Source organism: Protopterus annectens, chromosome 5.part1 (assembly GCF_019279795.1).
Source record: "Protopterus annectens isolate FY-2018-M chromosome 5.part1, PAN1.0, whole genome shotgun sequence".
Lineage (NCBI taxonomy): Eukaryota > Metazoa > Chordata > Ceratodontiformes > Protopteridae > Protopterus > Protopterus annectens.
This window is the reverse complement of record NC_056736.1, coordinates 752,280,322-752,306,445: the sequence shown is the minus strand read 5'-3', so window position 1 is coordinate 752,306,445 and position 26,124 is coordinate 752,280,322. Positions and strand designations below refer to the sequence as shown.

The following is a 26,124-nucleotide window of genomic DNA, read 5'->3' as shown; positions in this document are numbered from 1 at the left end:
CTTATGTTTTTTTCGGAAGATCGGTTGTCAGATGGCTTACCGAAGCCATATCAGAAGTCGAGGACTGACAGCAAAAATATCTAGCTACAATAAGGGCCTGACTATGTATAGTTCTGGGGTTGAACAAAGTACAAAAGCGACAGCGGCGGAAGCCGTGGTCTGTGCCTAAACAAGTGACACAGTAGGAATGAAAATCGCGGTGTGGTATTTGCTTTCCACAGGTGAGACAATTGTTAACTTTTTCTGACATCCGTTAGAGGAAGAACAAAGGATCCCCAATGGAGTACTTAGCTTTAGAAAACTTCAGCTTCAATTTGGAAACGAAAAACTCAGGTAGCGGCCGACCGGCACTCGTACGAAAGTGCTTCTGCTTCGGGCTCCTCGGCAAGAAAGACTGATGTAATGGCATTGGCTGCCTGTTTTTATACCACTGACGACCTGATGTCAGTCCTGAAGTGACAGCAACCAACGTAGAAATACTAAGCCTCTGGTATTCGGGCCGACTAGAGGGCTACCGTGGCAGGGATAACCAAAATGTGATGACCAACAGTGAAACACAAAGAACATCGAAGCACTGTAATTTTGTTCAGCTACACCGCTGTGTACTTCTGAAGGACAATAAAGTTTTTCTTTGAGTTAACTAATGAGCCTCTTCCTCCCCCTGTCTGCAATGAGCCCCTCCAAACACACCAAGGATGCCATCTTCTGTGATGTGTTTTAAGTCTCAAAGTTTCTGCTGCATGCAACCAAGGGAAAGCCCTTGAGCCAAGAATCTCTCCCTGACGATACAGCTGGTGCCAAGTAGGGGGTCCGACTTGTGATACAATGATTGATGACTTGCCTGGGCATCAGCAATTAAAGTAATAAGGGGAATTTCTAATGAGACTTCATTAAATTCAGGATGAGAGTTGCAGAAAATAAACAGTTATGTACTGAGTTTAGGCTAAGTCTTATTACCCAGAAACAGTTGCAACTTTGGGAATTGCAACATTTTCAAACTGTGTTAAGAATGAGAATACCAGACGGCAATACACACAAAACACAACACTAAATCACGGGACGGCAATACACACAAAACACAACACTAAATCACGGGACGGCAATACACACGAAACACAACACTAAATCACGGGACGGCAATACACACAAAACACAACACTAAATCACGGGACGGCAATACACACAAAACACAACACTAAATCACGGGACGGCAATACACACAAAACACAACACTAAATCACGGTATGGCTAATTGCTCTCTTTATGAATGTTAAATTGCTGTCCTATTGAAAAGGTCACATCTCAAAACAACCAAAAAATACACAGAGAAATAATCCATTTGTTTTTTACCTCCACTCTATGGCATTTTCAAGTGACTTAAACATTTTTGGACGGCTGCGCAAGAAATTCTGCATACTATTCAAGGCATCCATAGCTGTACCTAAACACAGAAACAAAAATGGAGATTAATGTTGGACTTAAAAAACAAGGTAACAAATACAGTCCTAAGCAGACTATGGAGGAACATTGAAAACAATAGCTTTGCACTCACTTAAGCAGGAAATATTTACAGAAAGTATTTTAAGTATAGTTAATACGAAAAAAAAAAAAACATTGCTTCAAGCAAATGAACATATGGGTCCACATAAGAGGCACGGAGCCAAATAAATGTATTTCATAACATGACATTACCTGCAATGGCAGACAACTGCTAGAAAACCTCAAAGTACAGTTGTGTACACTTACCATAAATGTAGATGTTAGAGTGTATTCAATGTTGCAGTCATCACCTGTGGGTTACCCCTGCTGTGGTAGCACTCGGCCGGCTCGAATACCAGAGTCAGGTGTTCTTCTGCATCGGCTGCTGTCGCCTGTAGTCTGATGCCAGGTCATCAGTGCTATAAAGCAAGGCAGCAGACTCCATTACATCAGTTTTTCTTGCCCTAACCCATCAGAAGCCTAAGGAAATATGGCACAGTGGTCCTGGTGGCTAAAAGTCACCATGAGAAGCTTATGTCCCCCTAAGGAAAGAGGAGGGAAACCAGGACTGCAACAGTGAATACACTCGAACATCTACATTTATGGTAAGTGTACACAACTGTACTATGTTCTTTGTGTTTCACTGTTGCAGTCATCACCTGTGGGAGGATTCCCAAAGCTGAGGAGAGGGGGTGAAAGGATTAGTTAGACACCTAGGCATGGGTCAGCAAGCCCTGCAGAACTGCAGAGGCAAACCCTGCCCTAGCCTTAGAAAACAGAGGTAGGTGGTAATGCTTGGTAAAGGTATGGACAGAGGTCCAGGTGCAAGCTTCCAAGATGTCCCTGGTGGGAACACCTCTGAGGAATGCTGTGGAAGTGGAATGGGTACAAATAGACTTAAGGGGAGGTTTCCTATGTAGTCTGTAGCAAAAATGGATACAGTGTTATATCCATTTGGAAATGGTTTGCTTGGAAATGGGCTTCTCCTCTGCCCCTGGGGCAAAGCTGACAAGAAGCTCGTCTTTTTCTGAAGGGTTTAGTATGGTCCAGGTAGTATCCGAGCTGTCTGTGCATGTCTAGTGAGTGCAGAATTCTTTCCCCCTTGTTTTGAGGATTAGGAAAGAGGGTGGGTAGCTGTATGGCCTGGCTGAGGGTCACATTAGATGCCACCTTGGGCATAAAGGAGGGGTTTAGTCCTCAGGGAGACCCTGTCTGTATGAAAAATGATTAAGAGCTCAACAGCCAGGAGTGCCTGAAGCTCTGAAACCCTTCTGGCTGAGGTGATAGCTAGTAGGAAAGCAGTCTTCCAGGAGAGAGATCTCAATTCTGCTGAAGAAGCAGGTTCGAATGGTGGCAAGGTTAGTTTTTCCAAAACATAATTCAGGTCCAAGGCTGGCGTGGGTGGACTTCTGGGAGGTCTGATATTAGAAGCCCCTCTGTGGAATTGTTTAATCAAAAGATGTGAGAAGAGGGGCTGGTCTGTATTGAAATGAGCTAAAATGGCTGAGGCATGGATTTTAACATAAGAGAAGAGGCCTTAGCTTTAAGTTGAAGACTTCGGTTCTGAAACTCAAAAACGAAAATTTCAGGAGTTGGCCAACCGGCACTTGCGAACTGCTTCTGCTTCGGGCACCGCACAGCAAGAAAGACTGATGTAATGGCATTGGATGCATGTTTTATACCCCTGGCGACCTGACGTCATGGAAGGGACAGCAACCGACGCAGGACCCAAGACTTTGTTAATCAGGCCGACTGAGGGCAATTTGCCAGCAGATTAACCAAATGTAATGACTGCAACAGTGAAACACGAAGAACATCAGGGGCCCCTTGTTTGCTTTTAAAGTATTAGCCATGCTGACAGTTTGAGAGTCTGCAAGCCTGGGTGCAGCATCCTCCCCCCACATGGGTCAAGAGTTATAAGATCGGTGAAGCTGCCTGGGAGGCTGTAAGGTCAGGCTGCACAGTATGGGGTACCAATGCTGTCTGGGCCAATCTGGAGCAATGAGGATGGCCTTTGGTCTCACCTCCCTTATCTTGATCAGTACCTTGGGAATAAAAGGCAGAGGAGGTAATGCATTCACAAAGAGGGAGTTCCAGGGAAAGGTTAAGGCATCCATCTTCCACGTTAGGTGGTGATACTTCCCTGGTACAAAATTTTCTCAGCTGGTGGTTGAGGTGCGAAGCAAAGAGATCCACCCCTCCGGAGTTCTCCACTCCTGAATGACTTGTAAAAAGATTTTTTCTGTGGAACTGCCATTCGTGGGGGTCTAGTAAGTTTCTGCTTAGGTGGTCTGCCAGGGTGTTGGTGATCCCTGGTAGGTATTGGAAAATTAGGTGCAATCCCATGGAGGAGGTTGTCAGCCATAGGTTCATGGCTAGCCTGCACAGAGGGTAAGATTGGGTCCGTCCCTGTTTGTTGATATACCACATTACTGTGCTGTTGTCTGTTTTGATAAGGAGGACCCCAGGCCTGAGATGGGGTTTGCAGGATGTCAGAGCCATTTGTACTGCCATCATTTCCTTCTGGTTGTTGTGTAAGGGAAGGTGCTGGGCATCCCAAAGACCTTGGGTGCGCCTGCCTGCTAGGTGAATGTCCCAAGCTATGTCTGAGGCATTGGTGGTGATGGTCTGCCCGGTAGGGTGGAGGATGAAGGGAAGACCCTTGTTCTTGGCACAGGCCCCTGCCCACTAGAGAAACTCGGCCCTTATACAGGGGATCAGAGCGACATAGGTCTCTAGAGGCTGAGTGTGCTGACACCAAAGGTTCTTTAGATACCACTGAAGTTTCCTCATGTGAAGCCTGGCCAGAGGAATTAGAAGGATGCAAGATGACATGTACCCCAAGGCATGCAGGAACTTCCTCTTCGTGAGGCGACTTCTGGAAGCCAGCTGGGTAATGTAGAGAGGCAGGAAGCTCTGCTTGTCTGGGGATAGGACGGTCGTTTGGGAAGCTGTGTCCAGCAGTGCTCCTAAGAAAATTGTCTTCCTGGAGGGTGTCTGATTTGATTTCTTCTCGTACCGACAAAGAGAAGGTCCTGGAGCAGCTTTTCTTTGCACTCTGCCTGAATGAAGCAGTCGTCCAGATAAGGGTAAATCTGTCTATTTTTCTGTCTGCAAGATGCTATGGCCGGGGCTAATCATTTGGTGAATACTCTGGGTCCAGCAAATAAGCCAAATGTTTAGCGCAGAGAACTGAAAGTGTTGTGAGCCTGCTCTGAAGCACAGGAATTTCCTGCAGGATTCCCTTATGGGGATGTGGAGGTAGGCACCTTTTAGGTCTAGGGTCACTAGCCAGGCATTTTTTTGTCAGCATAGGCAGCAGCTGCTGCAAAGTTAGCATTTTGAATTTGGGGACCACCAGGGAGGTGTTCAGAATGGATAGATTCAGGGAGATGAGATCCTTCGCCATTTTTAAGCATTTGTGCATGTGGTGGTGGAGCAGGAGCAAGATGGGGGCTAGAGGTAGATTTTCAAGGAGTGGTCTGGTTTCTAGGCCTAAGACTATCCCATAGGTCCAAGAGAAACAGTAGTCGGATGAGAAGACGTCGGGTTTTTGTCTAGATTCGGTAGCGTGAGGCGCCTCCTCGGAAGCCGGTGCCTGTGGGTGACACTGGACCCAACCAAGGCAGAGACGGCCATAGGCTCGGAAGACTAATAAAATTTCTGTGGCATACTAGACTCTGAAAGAGTCTCTGTAGAGGCCTGCATAGATATTGAATCAGGCATCAGGGGCTGCGAAAGCGACTCACTGAATTCCAGAGAACTGATGACCTGCTTAGAGGTAGAGTCGTTGGAAGGCTTAGCCTTGTGTGGTCTGTCTCTATCTTGATCTCTGCGTTTTTTTGGAATGTCCACGGATGGCCAACTGATGCCATTTTGGAATGTGAAGCTGGAAGACGAAGTATGAACCTATAAACCTTAAAAAGGGCACAGTATACTCAAATCAAGGGGTGGTGTAAGCCATACAGAATCAGGCTAGGCTTATAATTGCCCCAGGGCAGATAGCCTAGTATGAACCTATGAACCTATGAAAACACCTATCTACAGTAAGAGCTCTACAGCGAATGGTTCTCGCGTTGAAGAGGGCACAGAACCACCAATGGGGGACGTAGTGGTCTTTGCCTAAACAAGTGACGCAGTATGAATGGAAGTCTTGGTGTGAGATCAGCTTTCCACAGGCAAGACAATTGTTAACTTTTTCGGACATCATTTAGTGCAAAAAAAAAAGGATCCCCAATGGGGTACTTAGCTTTAGACATTTTCAGCTGTAATTCAAACTCTGGTAGTGACTGACCAGCACATTTGCGAACTGCTTCTGCTATAGGCTGCACGGCAAGAAAGACTGATGTAATGGTGTCGGCTACCTTGCTTTATAGCAATGACAACCTGACGTCAGACTAAAGGCGACAGCAGCCGACGCAGAAAAACATTGACTCTGGTATTCGGGCTGGCCGAGGGCTACTGAGCAGATATAGCCCACAGGTGATGACTGCAATGGTGAAATATGAACATCCTCAGTTCCACTCAGGATTTACAAAGTCTGAGGGAAAACAGGCAAAGAATGAAACTACTGATGATATATTAAATCGTTTTTCTAAACTACCATCACATAGGCGGCAGTCTACTTAACGCCGAATGTGCGATAAGAGACCTGGATGAAACTACTGATGATATATTAAATCGTTTTCTAAACTACCACCACATAGGCGGAGTCTACTTAACGCCGAATGTGCGATAAGAGACCTGGATGAAACTACTGATGATATATTAAATCGTTTTTCTAAACTACCACCACATAGGCGGAAGTCTACTTAACGCCGAATGTGAGATAAGAGACCTTGGGACCCAGGTGGACAGTAGTCTTTCCTTTGATAACCACATCGCCACAGTAGTCAGGAAATCCTTCTACGTGGCACACCTCATCACAAAAAGGTTCTCATCCAGGAAAAAAGAGGTTATTGTTCCCCTCTACATTAGACCCATTATAGAGTACAATGTCCCTCTTGGAATGTACCTCACAAGACATCTGCAACAGCTGGAAAGGCCACACAAGTACCTCACAAAGTGGATTACTGGCCTCAAACAGATGCCCTACACTGACCATCTCAAAAAAACTCCAGCTTTACTCCGTAGCATATTGCCTACTCCGAGGTGATCTCTGCCTAACATATAAAGCTATGTCAAACCCCGAGTTGCTGGACATGCTACACCTAAAGAAATCCCAATCCCTCCCAAGCTACATGCTCTAGGGACCTAAAACTTATCACCACAAAAAACAGGACATGCCGGAGGGATATATTCCTGTCCCACAGACTTCCATACTCTGGAACAAGCTACCCATCTATGTCAAGCAAAGTTCCTCATTAGCACTCCAAGAAAAACCTTGATGAGTGGATGGGAAATAGGAAATACACCCTGGGGATCACTTCTGTTGCTCTGCTTGACAGGGGCATAGGAAAATAACTTTCTTGGGTGGTGTAAGCCAGGGAACCTTGTTGGTTAGGCTTACTTAGGCCCTTGGGCCAACAGCCTAGTACCTACCTATGAACAAGCAGTGAGCATTATGTAGAAAGAGGACAAAAGAAGCACGGTACAGTCAGTTCGGTCAAAGATGCACATATGATCAAACTTTCAATCTTAAGGAGTCGGTCATGTGATCAAGAAATGGATGGCAAGATATTCACACAAGACCTATGTTCAAGAGGTGACTTTCTAGATATTCATTTCTTATGTGCCTTTCAACGACTCGTGACTGGGGAGCAGACAATGTTCTGTAAGAGATGGAGGACATTATCATACTACCCACTACCACTCTCACTGTAGATGGCTTCAATGACTGTGTGGAGTTCTGCAGTGATGCAAGAACACAGGCTACATTCTCGACATTGCATTCTGCTACTAATAAAAAAACTAATACTAAACTCTTTCCACATGTATACAATCCTAGCTATCTAACAAAAAGAAAAGGTTGTGCAGTAGCAAAAGGTAAAGATCAACTTTTAAAGCTGCTGGTTGGTAACACTTCCGTTTTGACTGCTGTCTGCATGGTAGAAAGTACAGTTGTGTACACTTACCATAAATGTAGATGTTCGAGTGTATTCACTGTTGCAGTCATTACATTTGGGTAATCTACTGGCAGGATGCCCTCAGTCGGCCTGATTAACAAATTCTTGGGTCCTGCGTCGGTTGCTGTCCCTTCTTCCATGACGTCAGGTCATCAGGGATATAAAACATGCAGCCAACGCCATTATAACAGTTTTTCTTGTCCCAGATGTCAGGTGCCCCCAAATAGGGAGCCAAATATTTAAGTAATTAAAAACACAAATATATATATATATATATATATATATATATATATATATATATATATCTATATATCTATATCTATATATCTATATATCTATATATCTATATATCTATATATATATATCTATCTATCTATATATCTATATCTATATCTATATCTATATATATATACACTCTCCAAACTAAAGCAAATACACCAAAAAGGCTTTTAAGCATAGTAAAGGAAAGTATAAGTATAGAAAGAGAAAAAACAGGGGGTTGGAGGAAGGGTAACCAGGACTGCAACAGTGAATACACTCGAACATCTACAAGTGTACACAACTGTACTATGTTCTTCGTGTTTCACTGTTGCAGTCATTACATATGGGTAGATTCCCAAAGCTACAGTTGGGAGGATGGAATTATACAGCATTAGGAGCAGCTATAAGGCCCTGCAGGACAGCAGTGGCAAAACCAGCTCTGGATTTAGAGAAGAGAGGTAAATGGTAATGTTTGGTGAATGTATAAACTGAGCTCCAGGTAGCAGCTTCTAGAATGTCTCTGGTAAGAACCCCTCTGAGAAAGGCTGTAGAAGTAGATGCAGCCCTGGTGGAATGAGATCTGAATCCCCTGGGGGATAGTTTTACCATGGTGCAAATAGCAGAAAATAATACAATGGCTTATCCATTTGGAAATAGCCTTTCCCTCTGCCCCTGCAGCAAATGCCACCAGTAGTTGGATCAGATTTTCTTAGAGATTTTGTCCTGTTTAAGTAAAATCTAAGCGGTCTGTGCACATCCAATGAATGCAGAATCCGCTCCCCCTTGTTCTGTGGATTGGGAAAGAAAGTTGGCAAATGAATGGTTTGATTAAGAGCCACACTGGATACCACCTTAGGCATGAAGGATGGACTGGTCCTGAGAGACACCCTGTCCGCATGAAAAATAATGAAAGGCTCCACTGCCATAAGGGCCTGTAATTCAGAAATCCTTCTAGCTGAAGTGACTGCTAAAAGGAAAGCTGTTTTCCAAGAGAGAAAATTTAAGTCTGCAGTAGCAGCTGGCTCGAAAGGAGGAAGAGTACGTTTTTCCAAAATGAAGTTGAGGTCCCAGGCTGGGGTTGGAGCTCTCCTGGGTGGTCTTAAGTTTTTGGCCCCTCTGAGATACTGCTTTAGCAGAGGATAAGAGAATGGGGGAGGCTCCGTGTTGTAATGAGCTGAAATGGCTGAGACATGGATTTTTATGGAAGAAAAAGACAGGCCCTTGTGAAGCATCTCAGTTAAGTATTGTAAAATCTGAGGAATATTGGGCACTGCTGTGCTTATCCCTTGTGATTGATTCCAGGCACAAAATCATTTCCATTTGTCAGCATAAGATTTTCTATTACTAGGCCTTCTCGCCTCCAAAATGACATCCATCACAGGTTTGCTGAGGGATCCTAAGGGTGAATTTAGGTGATTAGCCACGCTGCAAGGTTCAAAGTTTGGAGCGGAGTGTGCAGAATTTGGTTGTTCTGCTGAGACAGTAGGTAAGGTGTCTGAGGCAGATGCCATGGTGGAAGGTGTGACACACTGCGCAGGAGGGGGTACCAGTGTTGGCGAGGCCAGTCTGGAGCAATCAAAATCATTTTCGGTTTGTCCTGTCTGATATTTAGTAGAACTTTGGAAAGCAGAGGCAGAGGGGGAAAGGCATAGACTGATAGGTTTTTCCAGCTGAATGATAGAGCATCCACTTTCCATGTTTTTTTGTGATGAGTTCTTGTGCAGAATTTGTCCAACTGATAGTTCTGGGGTGAGGCAAAAAGATCTATGTCTGGGCTCCCCCATTTGCGTGTCAACGTGTTGAAAGTCCGTGGTTCCAGTTTCCATTCGTGTGGGTCCATGAGATTTCTGCTTAGTCCATCTGCATGAGTATTCAGCTTTCCTGGCAGGAATTGAGCTTGTAGTTGTACTTGGTATGTCAAGGCAGTGTTCCACAGTGCCATGGCTAGTCTGCAAAGGGGGTAGGAGTGTGTACCCCCTGCTTGTTTCACATAACTGTGGTGTTGTCTGTCTTTATCATGAATTGTCCTGGACAAAGGTAGTCCTTGAAGGCTGTCAGTGCATTCTGTACAGCTAGCATCTCTTTTTGATTGATATGAAGGTGCATTATTTGGGCTCCATTTGCCCTGAATGCACTTCCCTGCCAGATGAGCCCCCCAAGCATAGTCTGATGCATCTGTAGCTAGAGTTTGGGTGGCAGGGGGTGGAGTAAATGGCAGTCCCTTGTTTTGGTGGCAGGTCTCTGCCCACCAAAGGAACTCTAGTTGCAGGCAAGGTATGATTGGAATCATTGTTTCCAGGTTGCGACTGTGTTGACTCCATAAACTTTTTAAGTACCACTTAAATTTCCTCATATGCAGTCTTGTCTTGTATATGGAATTAGAAGAATGCAGGAGGCCATGAACCCCAAGGCATGCAAAATTTGTCTTGCAGATAGCAGGGTTTTTGTGGCCACCTGTTGGAAGTAAGTTACCAAATGAAGTTGCTTTTCTGGCGTAAGGTAAGCCATCTGGGCAGTTGTATTCAAGTTTGCACCCAGGAATGTAATTTTTTGAGAGGGTACCAGTTGTGATTTCTTTTCGTTTATAATGTACCCTAGACAAGTTAGAACCCTTTTTACAAACACCAGATGTTTTAGAAGAATGTCCTTGTTTTCTGCCTGAATTAGACAATCGCCCAGATATGGATATATTTGAATATTTCTTTGTCTGCAAAATACAATTACTGGAGCCAGGCACTTTGTGAAGACCCTGGGCGCAGTAGATAAGCCAAAGGCAGTGCAGAGAACTGGTAATGCAAGAAGTCTGCTTTGAAGTGGAGGTATCTTCTGCAAGATTCCCCAATTGGGACATGCAGGTAAGCCTCTTTTAAGTCTAGAGTTACCAATCAGGCATATTTGCCTAGCATAGGAAGTAACTGTTGAAGAGTCAGAATCTTGAATTTTGGAATGTCCAGAAATGTGTTTAGAGTAGATAAGTCCAGAATTGGACGCCATGATTTGTCTTTCCTGGGTACCAGGAAAAAAGTCTTGAACAGAAACCTTGTCCCTTTTCCTCTTCTGGTACTGGTTGGACAGCCCCCATGTTCATGAGGGACAGTACTTGTTTCTGAGCCTCTGCCCACTGATTTGGGGGCAGGTCTGGCCATCCGCTTGGGATTGGCAATGTGTGGAAATGAAATCTGTATCCCTGGGATACTATATTTAGATCCCATTTGTCCTGGGTTATTAGCTGCCAGTTTCCTGCATGAAGCGCCAGTTTTCCCCCCAAAGGGGCGGCCAAAAGTTTAGTGCTTGGTAAGTGTAAAGAGAAGATATTGAGACTGTTTACCATAGAGAGGTGCCTTGTTGCTGCCAGATTTGAAGGAGGAGGCACCCCATTGTTTTGTTCTAAAAGTCCCTTGTGACTGAAACCTGGAGCTTTTGGAATGTCTGGGTTTGACTTGAGTGGCTCTCGAAGGAACTTGAAAGGACCAGTTCTTAGTAGGCCAATGCCTACTAAATTTGGGAGGTTGCACTTGTAAAACATCTTTCACAGTTTGCATAGATTTAGCTTTATCTTCCATCTTTTTTAAAACTTCTTCAGCCTTATTACCAAAGAGACGGTCCTGTTGTAAAGGAGCGTCCAACAACTTTGCTTTAATATGATCAGGCAAAGTTTGCTCTTTGAGCCAAGCATGCCTTCTTAACACAGACCCAGTTAGAGAAGCCCTGCAAGAGGCCTCCAAAGAATCAAAACCACATTGCAAAGTATGTTTTCCAACTTGTTCAGCTGAATGCAATAAATCCTGTAAATCTTTATTTCCCACACAGTCAGAAATTAACATCATTTTCTGTTTAAGCAGTCCCATGATATGCTGTTGATATTTAAGCATATGAAATTGACAGTTTAAAGCCCTGATTGCCAAGGTTGCAGAAGTGTAAACCTTCTTACCCCATCTATCCAGCGCCCTGGAATCTCTATCAGAAGGGGTAGGATTTTTAGCAGTAGAGGCCTTAATGCCCTTGGGATCCTGAGAAATGGTTTCAGGATCTGCAATAGGATTTTTGAAAAGGAATTTGTGGGAGTCAAGAACCTTGTAGCATCTGTCTGGCTTACAAGGAGCTGGAGGCAGAGAATCAGGAGCCATACTAGATTCTGAAAAAACATAATCAACAATGTCTAAAACAGGAGGTATAGCCAAAGGCCTATGTTGAGGAAGAAGTAGAAAATCCCCAAGTCTATTTTTAGATTCCGAGAAATCCTGACGTTCCCAGTGGAAATGTTCCCTTAAAGTATGTAAAGTTTCCCCAAAAGAAAAATCCTCAGGGAGAGAAGCAGAAGAAATGGAATCTTCTGCATCAGAGTCTTCATAAGTTTGAATAGACAAACCCTGTTCATTAGAAGAATCAGAAGAAATAGAAACCCTGTTCATTAGAAGAATCAGAAGAAATAGAATCCTGTTCAGAAGATTCATAATCAATGTCTTGCCTAGGCCTTTTAGAAGGGGGGGGGGTTGGCTACCCCTGATCAGTGTAATTAAATCTTCAGCCATTTTGATCATCTGTTTTTTAGGCATGGGGCCTGCACATGTGGCCCAGGCATAGGTTTTTTTTAGACATAGATTTTGGCCTTAGTTTTGAAGATGGCATCGGTCTAATGTACAAATCTGTAGGCCTGAAAACACCGTCAGAAGCCGGTGCCTGCACAGCTGCTCCAGACCCATTCAAGGTAGAGACATCCACGGGTTCTATAATTGCAGCATCTCGCGGCATACCGGACTCCGAATGAGTCTCTGTAGAGGCCTGCGAATCAGAAGTAGCAGGTATCAGGGGCTGAGAAAGCACCTCACTGAGTACCGGTGAACTGGTAACTGGCTTAGGAGAAGCGTCATTGTCAGTTTTGGACCTCGACAACCTGTCTCTGTCTTTTTCTTTGCATTTTTTAGGTATTCCGGTAGTCAGATTGCTAATCGATGACATTTCTGGATAGTTAAATCGTGAGCCAAAATATTTAGAAGCAAAAATATACCGACCTTTAATAGTGCGTTGATTAAATTTAGCACAAAACCAACAGCAAGGCATGTTGTGGTCAGGGCCTAGGCAAGGAATACAGTACAAATGAAAATCCTTATGAGGTTATTTGCTTCCCACAAGTAATGCAATTATTAACTTTTACTGACATCGGTAAGGAGCAAAAAAAAGTTTCCCCAACGGGGTATTTAGGTTTTTAGTTGAAGACTTCGGTTCTGAAACTCGAAAATGAAAATTTCAGGAGTCTGCCGACTGGCACTTGTGAACTGCTTCTGCTTCGGGCACCGCGTGGCAAGAAAGATTGTTGTAATGGTGTCGGCTGCATGTTTTATACCCCTGACGACCTGACGTCATGGAAGAAGGGACAGCAACCGATGCATGACCCAAGACTTTGTTAATCAGGCCGATTGAGGGCAACCTGCCAGCCAGCAGATTACCCAAATGTAATGATTGCAACAGTGAAACATGGAAGAACAAAGGTTCGCACAGAAGCATCTTGCTATTAAAAGGCCCTTTTTTCTCATTTTCAAAGCTTAAGCTGAGCACTTAATGTGCTGCATTATAATACAGCAAAACATGTACTTAGAAAACAAACAATACAGAAGATAGCATAAAAAAAATGTGTCACTTAAACAGTTCTCTGCATCTTTCAACTAAATGAGGAAACCAAAACAGTTACAATGCATTTGACACAATAACTGAAGGCAGAGAAAATGGTAACCGTTAAATAACTGCGTTAGCCTTCTGCAGCCTACAGACAAACCATAACGTTTTACAAACACATACAAAACAAAACACAGCTATGGGAAGGGTGGACAGAGCAGCTGCACAAGGTACCACTATGTAGGGGCTGCAAACATTCTGACGGTTTACAAGCTGTTCTTTTAAATTTAAAGAATTACTGGGCTGCTACATATCAGTTTGCTGCTACCTTACAATTTACAAGATGTCATTAAGCAAATGCTTATAGACAGTCTGGGAGAAGGGGGCAAACTCCATGACTGTATCGCTGAAGCAGACAGCTGCACCTCCGATTTCTGCATATCATGACAGACTACTCGGGCAGCAATACCATATGAAGAAACATCACTTTTCACAGAAACAGGCCGTCCCATTATTTATTTTTATTTTGCTTTGCAAAACCTTTATTACCTTTATTATCACAACATAATAAATGAAAGCATATTGTTCACAGGTAAATAACCACCAGAGCCTTTAAAAGCAGAGCTGCACAACCCAATCCAATTGTGTCCCTCTGTAATAGGTGTGCCTTAATTCGGAGGAATGATGTTTGTTAAAAAGGGTACATTTGTTAGGAGGTTAAGTTACGTGCAGAGTAAGTTAGTAAAGGAATGTTTACTGTCTGCCTATGCCAATAAGAGACATGGGAACCAGCCAAGGATGAATTTGTGATTCGTCATCCAATAGTCAAGATGTAGTCTGAATAGCATTCAGGATGGACTCTACTTCACATGGATGGGAAGACTATTCCAGGGAGTCGCATATCTGTCTCACTAGCATGTTCTATTTATGTTATCAGCAGAGTTCAGATCCATGGATCTCGTGTTTCTGGTCCTGCTCGTTTTGCAGATGTGCAAAAGCTCCATCAGGGATGGATCTAAGGATGCTTTACATGCAAAACACAGCTTCTCTCAAGAACCTGTAGGACACACAGTACAAAGACAGGGCTCTAAGGTGACCTGTATAAACGTGTGTGCTAATACCCTTGATTCTCTTGGTAAGGAACTTCTGTGGGTCTTCCAACTGTTGCATATGCCTAGTTAGGTACATGTCATAGGGGGCAATGTACTTTGTGATGGATCTGATAACGGACGAGTAGTGTGGTACTACAACTTCTTTTAACCTGGATGCTACACCCTTACTTTAAGTTGGGTGACACAGAATGATTTTCTTACTACCATATATACGTATTGGTCCAAGTCCAGGTTACGGTCTACATATGTTCCCAGATCTCCAACTATTGGATCAACTCTTTGTGGTGCCTTATCACTGGAATAATTTGCCTGGTAGACTTATTCATAAAAAAACACTAGAATATAGTTCTTTGCATGGAGTTGTAATCTGTGGCTTTGGCAACAGTCATTTGTCTGTGTAAGACCCTATTGCACGATGTTAGTTTAAAGGAAGAATTTATGATAGTTCCCAATTTACAGTCATCTATGAACTTGATGAGCCAGAGGGGTCCTTGATATTACCCTTGACCACCAAGTAGTAGAAGCCAAACTGGAGTAGGCCCAGCATGGAGCACTGTGGTACTCCAATGGTGACCTGCCTCTTGATGGAGGTACTCTCATCAATCCTGACTTTTTGGGTGCTGTCTGTGAAACACCAGGCAATCCAGTGATTTGTGTATGAATTCGTGCCTAGTTCAGTGAGTTTGCTACAATACACTTTGGCCGTATCTACGCAGGCGATACGCACCGTTTTCCCTTCACCCATTGCCTTGGTTACCTTCTCAAAGAAGTCTACGAAGTTTAGTAGGCATGACCTTTCTTTGACAAAACCATACTGGATGGGTCCATTGTCTGTGATTGCCGATGTCTTTGTTGATCATTTTCATAATTTGTTCAATGGCTTTGCATGCTAGACTAGTCACACTAACGGGTCTGCAGTTTCCAGGGTTAGATAATCGTCCACACTTGAGAAGAGGGATAACTGCTGGTGTCCTCTGTTTGCTTGGTACGTAGTAGTCTTGACTGGTCATGTTTCGCTACCTGGGAAAATTTTGGGTCCCAGTGAGGCTGCGTTTTTAGCCATAGTGAGTGTTGCTCTGACCTGCTCCCTGCTGATAGTTGGGGGGGATATGCTGGTAGGGATTTCACAAGGGCTGGCAGGGGGGCTAAAGTTTCAGCTGAATTTGTTTGCCAGCAGATTCGCTATGTCAGTCTGCTCAGTGAAGTCGGTACCATTTACTACCAGTTCTATACACTATTGCGTGCTACCTTTGAGGTTTCGGACATAGCTGTAGAAGGCCTTGTGGCAGTGTTTAGCATGAGAAGCTGTCTTGACATTGTAATTGGCCTTGTTGGATTGAATTAATCTTCGCAGTTCCCTGTTTACTTTTATTAGTGAGCTCGTCATTATGAGAGTTGGTCTTTGTGACTTCGGCTATACATTTTTTCCTTTTGTTATATACCCTGTTAAGATTAGGATTCTACCAGTGTGGTTTGCTTCTGGGTTTTGTTGGCTTACTTCTTGTAGGAACAGCAGTAGCCATTTACGTGTTTGTACAGTATTCCTGTGAACAAATCTGCACAGGCTATTGTGAGCTCTGGGTTGGGCAGGGCACTGAATTTTGACAAACTGTCGCTTAATAGCATGCAGTTTGATTTAGAATATTCTTTTACCTGTAACAGATTTTACTGGGTTTTCCAAGCTGATTTTTATTTTGAATGAGACAGATTTGTGATCTGACCTCACCAGTGAGGATGCGACATGGCCTTGGGGTAACATATTTTTTGAATCTCTGGCAGTGCATTTCCCAGTCTACAGAAGGGTAGTTAAAGCCTCCCATGAATAGAGCATTTGGGTGAATGGCATGTGTCTCCAAGTAGGTCTAGATAAGAGCTGTGGGATTCTTGACAGACAGATGGTGACCTACAGCTTGTTAAGTATGGTAAGGGACTCTAAGGTGATTTGCATGTGGATGAACTCCAGGGCATCATCGTGTTTACCCAACCTTGAGGTATACTTGTTGCTAATGTAGACAGACACCTCCAACTTTAGACCCAGTTTGTGTGATTGATGGTCTAAATGTATGGAAGGCACTTCAGCCTTGGACTGCTGGACTGTATTCTGTGGCTTTACACCACAGTTGTCTATATTCTCCAGAATGAGGAGAGATTGTATGGTCTGGAATTACTTGTTACGGCTCCTACGATTGAACAGTAACACCTTTGGGTTTTATTAGCTATGTCGGTAGGCTGTCACTTTGGCATTGCCTAAAAAGGCTGGGGGGGTGGATAAATATTTAGCCAAAATCCAGAAGTACAGGAGGGACAGATGTAAGCCATCTTTGGCAAAGCAACATGGTCTGCTGACCATGTTCTCCCAAGCTGAAAGATACTGAATCCACCTGGAATGACACCAGAAACTGAGCCAATTGTTAACGTCAATCAATTTTTGTTCATACGGTGGCATCATCTTTAATGAAGGTAGAATGCTGCTCAGTGCAGAGCACATACCTGTCTGTGACACATATTCAGAGAGATTCATAATGTCCCTTTTCATAAAGTCCAGTGAGGTACGTCTTGGGTCATTTACACCCAGACAGATGACAGAATCATATTGGTACCTGTGGTGTGATTATTTCAGTGTGTGTGTAACTTGATGGATCCTGGCTCCAGATAAGCATATACCATAAATCCTCTTGTCCAGTCTGATGAGTGGGGCATGTGTGTGTTGAGCAGCAGAGTCCCCTATGACAAGAGGACAGGGTAAATTGTTTGCTTGCCTTATGGGGTTTGTTTTTGGGGGTCCACTGGGTGTAGAGTGGTGTTTGGTGTTGCTTTAGAGATTGCGGAGGATAGGCATTTCTGTTTACAGGCTTAACAGATCCTTGACGTTTGGGGAGATTGCTTTTTAGTGCTACTATGTGGTAGATGTAGTATGTGTGTTCTTGTCAACCTCATTTGTACATGATATTTTTGCATCCAAGGAAATTACATATGTGCATCTTTTGCATACTGCGTTGGGCTCTATAAGGACTGAAAGGTTGTCAGTGAACATAAAACAACTGCTATGTTGTCTCAGGATGTCATATCTACCAAGCTGGCCATGCAGCCATTTGGAAATTACATATCCATGTTGACCAGACCTGTATTAGGTTCATGTGTTAGGAGATAGCAGATGGAAAAAACATTTGTATATGTATCTGCGTTTTGTAGATGACATATTTATTTTATGGAGAGGTGATAGTGAGCTGCTGTATAACTTTATGGACTATCTTCATACCACCACCTCCTTTTTTAGATTTAGTGTTAAAACTTCACGAGAAACTCTGGATTTTCTTGATGTCCGTATAACACAAAGGATGGATGGTTTTTCCTCAAAACTTTATAGAAAGGAGTGTTGGAAGAACACCTTACTGTCTTTCGACAGTATGCACCCCAGACACACCTTTCCAAATATAGTACAAGGTCAAGTGAGTAGAATATCCAGGATTAGTAAAGAAAATACACAGTTTGATGAGGAAGTTAATTATCTTAAAGAATGCTTCCAAAACAGGGGTTATGAAGAAAAAATGGTTGGCAAAATAATTGAGAAAAGTAAATAAATATAAACCATGGATTAATCAGATACATGATACGCATAATAATGCATTAGTTAATAATCCCAGGCCAAATAGACACAAGGTGATGATTACATATGGCAGTGATGCTAGAGGTGTTTGTGAAATCAATTGGAACATAATTGCTAGTGATACTAGTTTGAGGGATTTGGTGGGCACATGTCCACAGTTTACTTACAAAAGAAACAGAAATTTGAAAGATATGCTTTGTAAAGAAAGGAAAATGAATATAGGTAGAATGTTTAAAAGCAGTACTATCCCATGTGGTTCTTGTAAGGCTTGTGGCCACATTAAGAAAGGAACAGAGTTTAAACATCCGGTTAATGGGAAAATATTTATTTTAAAGGGTAGGGCGACATGCAGGACAACTGATGTTGTATATATAGCAGAGTGCTCCTTCTGTCCCAGTTTTTATATAGGGAAGACAAACAACATGTTAAAAGTTAAGAGTTCTACAACATTTGTCTAGCATAAGAAATAGTGATGAGCATAATGCCCTATATAGGCATATAAGAGATAATCCAACATACAAATTCAAGTTCAGGGTAATAGTAAACTTAAAATTAATCAGTAGGGGGGGGTGATATCACACAAATTACAGAATTGGCTGAATCTAGATGGATCCTGGAAATGACAGCGCATAGGGATCCAGGGCTAAATGATGTGGTCCCCCTTAAGCCAGCTCTCAGTAAAAGGCGGGTCTTTTATTAAATCCTGATTGGCTATACTGTGTTTTTTAAATAGAAATGCTAAATGATGAAGTTTTATCTGATGAAATATTGTTTGTTTTGTATGACAATAAATTGTGTTTTATTTAATCAGCAGTATCCAGCTCTTTTCAAATGATAGGCTATTAGAGTTTGAGGACTGGGTTTTACAGAGTTCTCCCAGGGTGGTCTCTATGGTTAGGGACTACAGTTGAATAGTGCTAGGATATGGTATTAGATCGTGTTAGGATACTGTATTAGTGCTAACTGATGCACAAGCTAGGTGCTCTGTGCTTAACTTTGTGCAATGCACCACTAAACTGCAGCTTACAGTACTAGTAATAGTTTTACTGGTAAATGACTGTTTTCCAACTCAGACAGACCAGCCCTCACCTACTGCTCCTAGATGGAATACCCCAGCCCTCACAATGTAAAAACACAAAAAGATTACTAGAAAGTGTATGCGACCGTAAAACAACTTTATCTACACATGGCAATTTAAAGTCAATCAGACCAATAGCAAGACAGTTTAGCAAATGCAGCAATTTCAGCCTTAAATACAGATAAATGCAAAACTAAAACAAGAAATTAGTAGTCAATCACTAAAAAGAAGTTATGTCTTACCATAACATTCCATCTGTGTTGTTCATCATCTTTCATTCATCACTGATGGGTTCAGTTCCAAGCCCTTGGAACTGAGTCAGCCTCTTTATCAAGCTCGCACCAGCAAAAAAAAACTGTCGAGCTAAGTCTCTACTCAGAATGCCCTTCTCCGTTACGAACTGAAAGAAACAACGAAGAAACCGCTGCACAACTGCAAGAAGGGAACAGGGCAGACTCCAATACAAAGAAAATCCAAAACCACGAAGTAGATCAAAGTAGAATCGCAGTTTATTAATCCACAAATGATGGAAAGCCAGTAAGCGCTTTCGTCCTATCAAAGAACTTCCTCAGACAATCCAATTTAACAAAACATCTACATTTTATATCCTGTCATGCACATAGTAATCAACATAAACCACACCCCCCTTAAAGAAAAAAGGCAAATACACACACACACATATATATATATATCTACATATATATATATATATATATATAAATAAATATTAATAAACATGAATATTAAACACTATATGGTTATAATTAATAATACATATAAAAAATTAAAAAAATAAATAAATATATATATATATATATATATATATATATATATATATATATATATATATATATATATATATATATATAATCTTTTAAGAGCTCTTAATTTTAGAAGGGAACTAATAGATAAATTATCATTTAGGCCTGGCCAGTTAGCAGAATCTAATAATAGCTGCCAGTAGACTTCCCTTCTTTCAAGTAGTATCGACCATGCACCACCTCTAATGTCAGAGACTATATTGTCTATAATGAAAAAACAAAAGGAATGTTTGTGTTCTGAAATGTGTCTATATAATGCATTAGTATCCTTACAAGTTTTTATTTCATATAAATGCTCATATATATGTTTTTTAAATTTCCTATCAGTTTTACCAATGTAGAAACAACTACATTGGTTACATTGAGCACAATATATAACACTTTCAGAGTTACAATTATATTTAGAATTGATGTGTATATGCCTATTGTTAACAAAAAATGTTTCACCTTCTTTTACATGTCTGCAATATCTACACATCCCACATTTCCTCATCTGTCCCTTCCTAACTGCATTGTTAAATGAACTTCTCTTTTCAAAAAACACTTCAAATTCCTACCCTTCCTAAATATAGTGATAGGTCTCTCTTCAACATGGGGTCTTATATCTCTATCCTGTGTTAAAATACCCCAATGTTTATTAAGGATGCCCTTAATGTCCACACTAGCTACTGTGAAGGTGGTGATAAATGATGCAGTATAATCAATGTTTACTTGCTAAATATTAAAGGACATTTCATTCATCACTTCTCCTTCATTAATTGAAACTTCTGACAGGAGAGGGAACATAAAATTTCCTTTCTCTTTTATTCGCCACCTCCAACAAAACCTCATTCACTAATCTAATGGGATAACCTCTCTTTACAAACATACCCTTCAAATTGAAGTCTGATACCATCCTGGCAGCGCGAACAAACTGCCCTTTTATTATTTCTCTTTTTTGTTTGTATGGATGGATACTAGTAAAATGTAACAGTGAGTTAGAATATGTTCCTTTCTGTATATTTTTGAAGTAAATCTCCTTTTATTATAATCCTTATTTAATAAAATGTCTAAAAATGCTATTTTATGCATGTCGAACTGGTGTGTAAACTTTAAAAATTGAGTAGTGGAATTAATATACGCTATAAATTCATTAATTATAGCATAAGGACCATCCCACAAAATATAAATGTCATCCAAGAAACGCATGTAATATGCTATATAACCAAACAAATCAGAAGAAAACACATATTTCTTCTCCCATTGCAGCACTATTATGTTTGCATATAGGCCTCCACAAGCTGACCCCATAGCGACTCCTTCTTGCTGTAAAAAAATATCATTACCATGGCCTACATTGTTAAAGTGGTTAGAAAGACCTTCTACATTGCCCACCTGATCATGAAGGATTCATCCATCAGATTCTAGGTCAGGTCATTGTCCCTGTACTCTTCACTTATCAGACCAATGATAGAGTACAATGCCCCATTTGGGATGTATCTCACCTGACATCTGCAGCAATTTGCTGCCAGATTGAAGAAACTGGTGACATGTGCTCTGATATACAAGGCCATGTCCAACGGAATTAATGGACATGCTCCACCTCCTCTGTTCAAGAGAAATCTTGACCTGTGGATGGGAGATCGTAGGTTACCCGGAATCATCTCTGTGTCACTGCTGGACAGAGGCACAACAAACTAATGGGCACAGTAGCAGATAGCCTAGTATAAACCTATGAACCTATTAAATAAAATAAAATAATTTTTTTAAAAATGATGTCCATTAATTGTGTATATAATATTACATCAAAATACTCCACTTTTTTCTCATATAAGTACTCGTTAAACCATTCAAGGCCTATTTGATGAGGAATAACTGAATATAAATCTTTTATATAAATAGTTATTAACATATAAGAATCTTTAAAAGGAATATCATTAAATGTCCTTCAGAAAACTCCACGGGTCTTTGCATATATGTGATTCATCATATACAAAATGTTTTAATTTAAAATCTAAATATTTCGCTAATGGTTGTGTAATGGATCCTTTTGAGTCTACTATGGGTGCATGGGGGGGCTGTAAAATATCCTTATGCAACTTGGGGAGACCAAACATTATTGATATTCTTGGAAGTGCCACAGTTAAATAATTCAGGACGTCAATATTAATTAAACAATCTATAAACAGATCTTGTAATTCATTTTTTATGTTTGCATATGACCCATTTAACTCATTCGAAGAAGATGTTATACACGTTTTTCTATTCAATATAAAATGCATTTTCTTATAATAATCATTCAAATTCATTATCACGATACCTCCCCCCTTATCAGGCTTCATAATCCTAATTTTATCCAAGAGGCTGTTGATTTTATTTAATAACTATATTTTCTCTAGAGTTAAAGCACTCAGCCTCACGATAATTCCCAGCCAAATTCCGAATGTCTAATTCACATATCTTCTCAAACAATGTTACTATAGGTTGCAAAGGGGGGTTATATGTACTAGAAATTGTCAAGGGGTTCACAGAATATTCAATAGATGAGTCTTTGAATAATATCCTAAAATTCAATTTACGGGTATATAACTTCAGGTCCATCAGAGTATTAGCCATATTACTGCATTGCCAGGGTATACAAGTATATCCTTTGGCAAAAATATCACATTGTTCTTCATTAAACTTTATATCTGAAAAGTTATATACCTTAAAAGTCTCCTGAACTATTAGTTATGATGTTACATGCTGGTAAAATATGGTCAAAATTATTCAAGTTTATTTCCTCTATTGTTTCTTCCCTTATAGTTACTTGGTGTATTTGTACTATTTCCTGTTCATCCAACCCTTGTTGTTGTATTTCATCCCTCCTCTGCTGTTGTTCATGCCCCCCTCCCTCTGTTCCATTGATTGTTGGTGTACCCATGAGTTGGATAGTTCTCCATTCTCATATTGTTTGCTTGAGGGGCCCTGTTCTTCAAGCTTTCTGAACGCCTCAAAGGGGGGTATTCTTCGTCTAAAAAATATTCCTCGCCTTCCTCCTGTATGTGAGGGATATTATTACCGTCACGGTGATTAAACTTGTTACCCCATTCTTGAGAGAGCGGGGGATTGGGGTATGCACTACATCTACTATATTCAGTTTTATCCCTATTCAGTTTTTTTATTTTTCGAATTTTAATTTCATTAGTAAGTTGATCAATACTCTTAAAAATTCTTAAATTTTCGCTCCTAAAATCAGTGTACTGTCTGTGTACAATTGACAGGATCAAGCTCTGTAACCTTTTCAATCAATTCATTAATTAATTTATCATTATTGGCTACTACTGGGAGAAGAAATATGTGTTTTCTTCTACAAATGATGAAACTCCAAAGAACCAGGCAAATGACCTTGAATAGCTCCAATAACTTTTTTTAAGCGCTTTCATCCACCTTTATTTACGTGAACTTCCTCAGAAATAATTATTTTATTTTATTTAATGATATTTTTTTACAGCAAGAAGGAGTCGCTATGGGGTCAGCTTGTGGAGGCCTATATGCAAACATAATAGTGCTGCAATGGGAGAAGAAATATGTGTTTTCTTCTGATTTTTTGGTTATATAGTGTATTACACGCGTTTCTTGGAAGACATTTATATTTTGTGGGATGGTCCTTATGCTATAATTAATGAATTTATAGTGTATATTAATTCCACTACTCAATTTTTAAAGTTTACACACCAGTTCGACATGCATAAAATAGCATTTTGAGACATTTTATTAAATAAGGATTATAATAAAAGGAGATTTACTTCAAAAATATACAGAAAGGAAATATATTCTAACGCACCGTTACATTTTACTAGTATCCATCCATACAAACAAAAAAGAGCAATAATAAAAGTGAAGTTTGTTCGCGCTGCCCAGATGGTATCAGACTCAGAAGAATTTTTTAATGAATGTGACAATTTGAAGGGTATGTTTTTAAAGAGAGGTTATCCCATTAGATTAGTGAATGAGGTTTTGTTGGAGGTGGCAAATAAAAGAGAAAGGAAATTTTATGTTCACCCTCCTGTCAGAAGTTTCAATTAATGAAGGAGAAGTGATGAATGAAATGTCCTTTAATATTAAGCAAGTAAACAATGATTATAATGCGTCATTTATCACCACCTTCACAGTACCTAGTGTGGACATTAAGGGCATCCTTAATAAAAATTTGATAGAGATATAAGACCCCATGTTGAAGAGAGACCTGTCACTATATTTAGGAAGGGTAGAAATTTGAAGTGTTTTTTTGAAAAGAGAAGTTCATTTAACAATGCAGTTAGGAAGGGAAAGATGAGGAAATGTGGGATGTGTAGATATTGCAGACATGTAAAAGAAGGTGAAACATTTTTTGTTAACAATAGGCATATACACATCAATTCTAAATATAATTGTAACTCTGAAAGAGTTATATATTGTGCTCAATGTAACCAATGTAGTAGTTTCTACATTGGTAAAACTGATAAGAAATTTAGAAAACCGTATATATAAGCATTTATATGAAATAAAAACTCATAAGGATACAAATGCATTATACAGACACATTTCAGAACACAATAAACATTCCTTTTGTTTTTTCATTACAGACGATATAGTCTGTGACATTAGAGGTGGTACATGGTCAATACTACTTGGAAGAAGGGAACTCTACTGGCAGCTATTATTGGATTCTACTAACTGGCCAGACCTAAGTGACAATATATATTTAAAAAAATGTTTATATATATTTATTATTATAAACATATTATTATAAACATATAATGTTTTTAGTATTCATGTTTATCTATTCCAGAGTCTGGGGAGTCTCTGGGTCAGGATCCTATCCCTCCAGCATGTTTTGTTTATTGTGATGACAAGGTTTAGATCCCTGGAGCGTGAAACTCTGAGGGATTGGGATTTCTTTAAGTGTAGCATGTCCAACAGCTCTGGGTTTGGCATGGCCTTGTATGTTAAGCAGAGATCGCCTCTGAGTAGACGATATGCGACAGAGTATACCTGGTGTTTTTTAAGGCGGTCAGCGTAGAGCATCTGCTTTAGGACTGTGATTCTTTTAATGAGGAATTTCTGCAGCCTTTCCAGTTGTTGCAGATGTCTTGAGAGGTACATACCAAATGGGGCATTGTATTCTGTAATGGGTCTAATAAGGTATGAGTACAGTGGGACAATGACCTCCTTTTTTCTGGATGAAAAGCCCTTAGTGATGAGGTGTGCCACATAGAAGGATTTCCAGACTGTTGTGGTGATGTGGTTATCGAAGGTAAGACCACTGTCCAGCTGTGTCCCCAAGTCTCTTAACACACTTTCGGTGTTTAGTGTACTGCCACCTATGTTGTAATTCACAGATACATGTTTTTTCCCCAAAGGGGATAACTATACATTTCTTGGCATTGAGCTTGAGCCCATGGCTCTGGCACCAAGCATCTGTTTCTGTAAGGCCCTTTTGTAGAGTATCCACATCATTTGGGGATTCAATAATGGCTCCCAGTTTTCAGTCATCTGCGAACTTTGCTAGCCAGAGTCCCTTAGTGTTGGCCTGTACTTCAGAGAAGTAGATGCCAAACAAGAGCGGTCCCAGGACTGAACCCTGAGGTACTCCACTTATCACTTGTCTGGAGCTGGATTTAGAGTAGGCTACTTTTACAGTGAGGGTTCTATCAGTAAGCCAGTTTGCAACCCATTGGGTGACGTAGGGATTAATGCCCAGCTTAGTAAGTTGATCTATGATTCGAGAGTGGGGGATGATGTCAAAGGCCTTGGGCAAGGTCTAGATGGGCTGTGTGGACCACCTTACCCTTGTCCATGGCTCTGGAGACTGATTCAAAGAAGTCAATCAGGTTCAGTAGACAAGATCAGCCTTTCACGAACCCAAACTGGGTGGGGTCCAGTGTTTGAAGATTGTCAATGTCTTTGTTTATAAGTTCCATGATAATAAGCTCCATGGCCTTGCAGATAAGGCTAGTCAGACTGATGGGACTGTAGTTTCTGGGATCCAAGGTGGATCCCCACTTGTGGAGTGGGATAAAGTACAGTTGTGTACCTACCATAAATGTAGATATTCGAGTGTATTCACTGTTGCAGACATTACACT

General features: G+C 41.0%; 1 protein-coding gene across 1 annotated transcript in view; it reads right to left on the bottom strand.

Annotated features, from left to right (window-relative positions):
- Positions 1 to 26,124, bottom strand: part of PPME1 (protein phosphatase methylesterase 1) — a 973,601-nt gene that overhangs the window by 491,455 nt on the left and 456,022 nt on the right. The window contains exon 7 of the mRNA XM_044073394.1: positions 1,351 to 1,441. Coding sequence (XP_043929329.1) covers positions 1,351 to 1,441 — 91 coding nt within the window. The remainder of the gene's footprint in view (positions 1 to 1,350; positions 1,442 to 26,124) is intronic.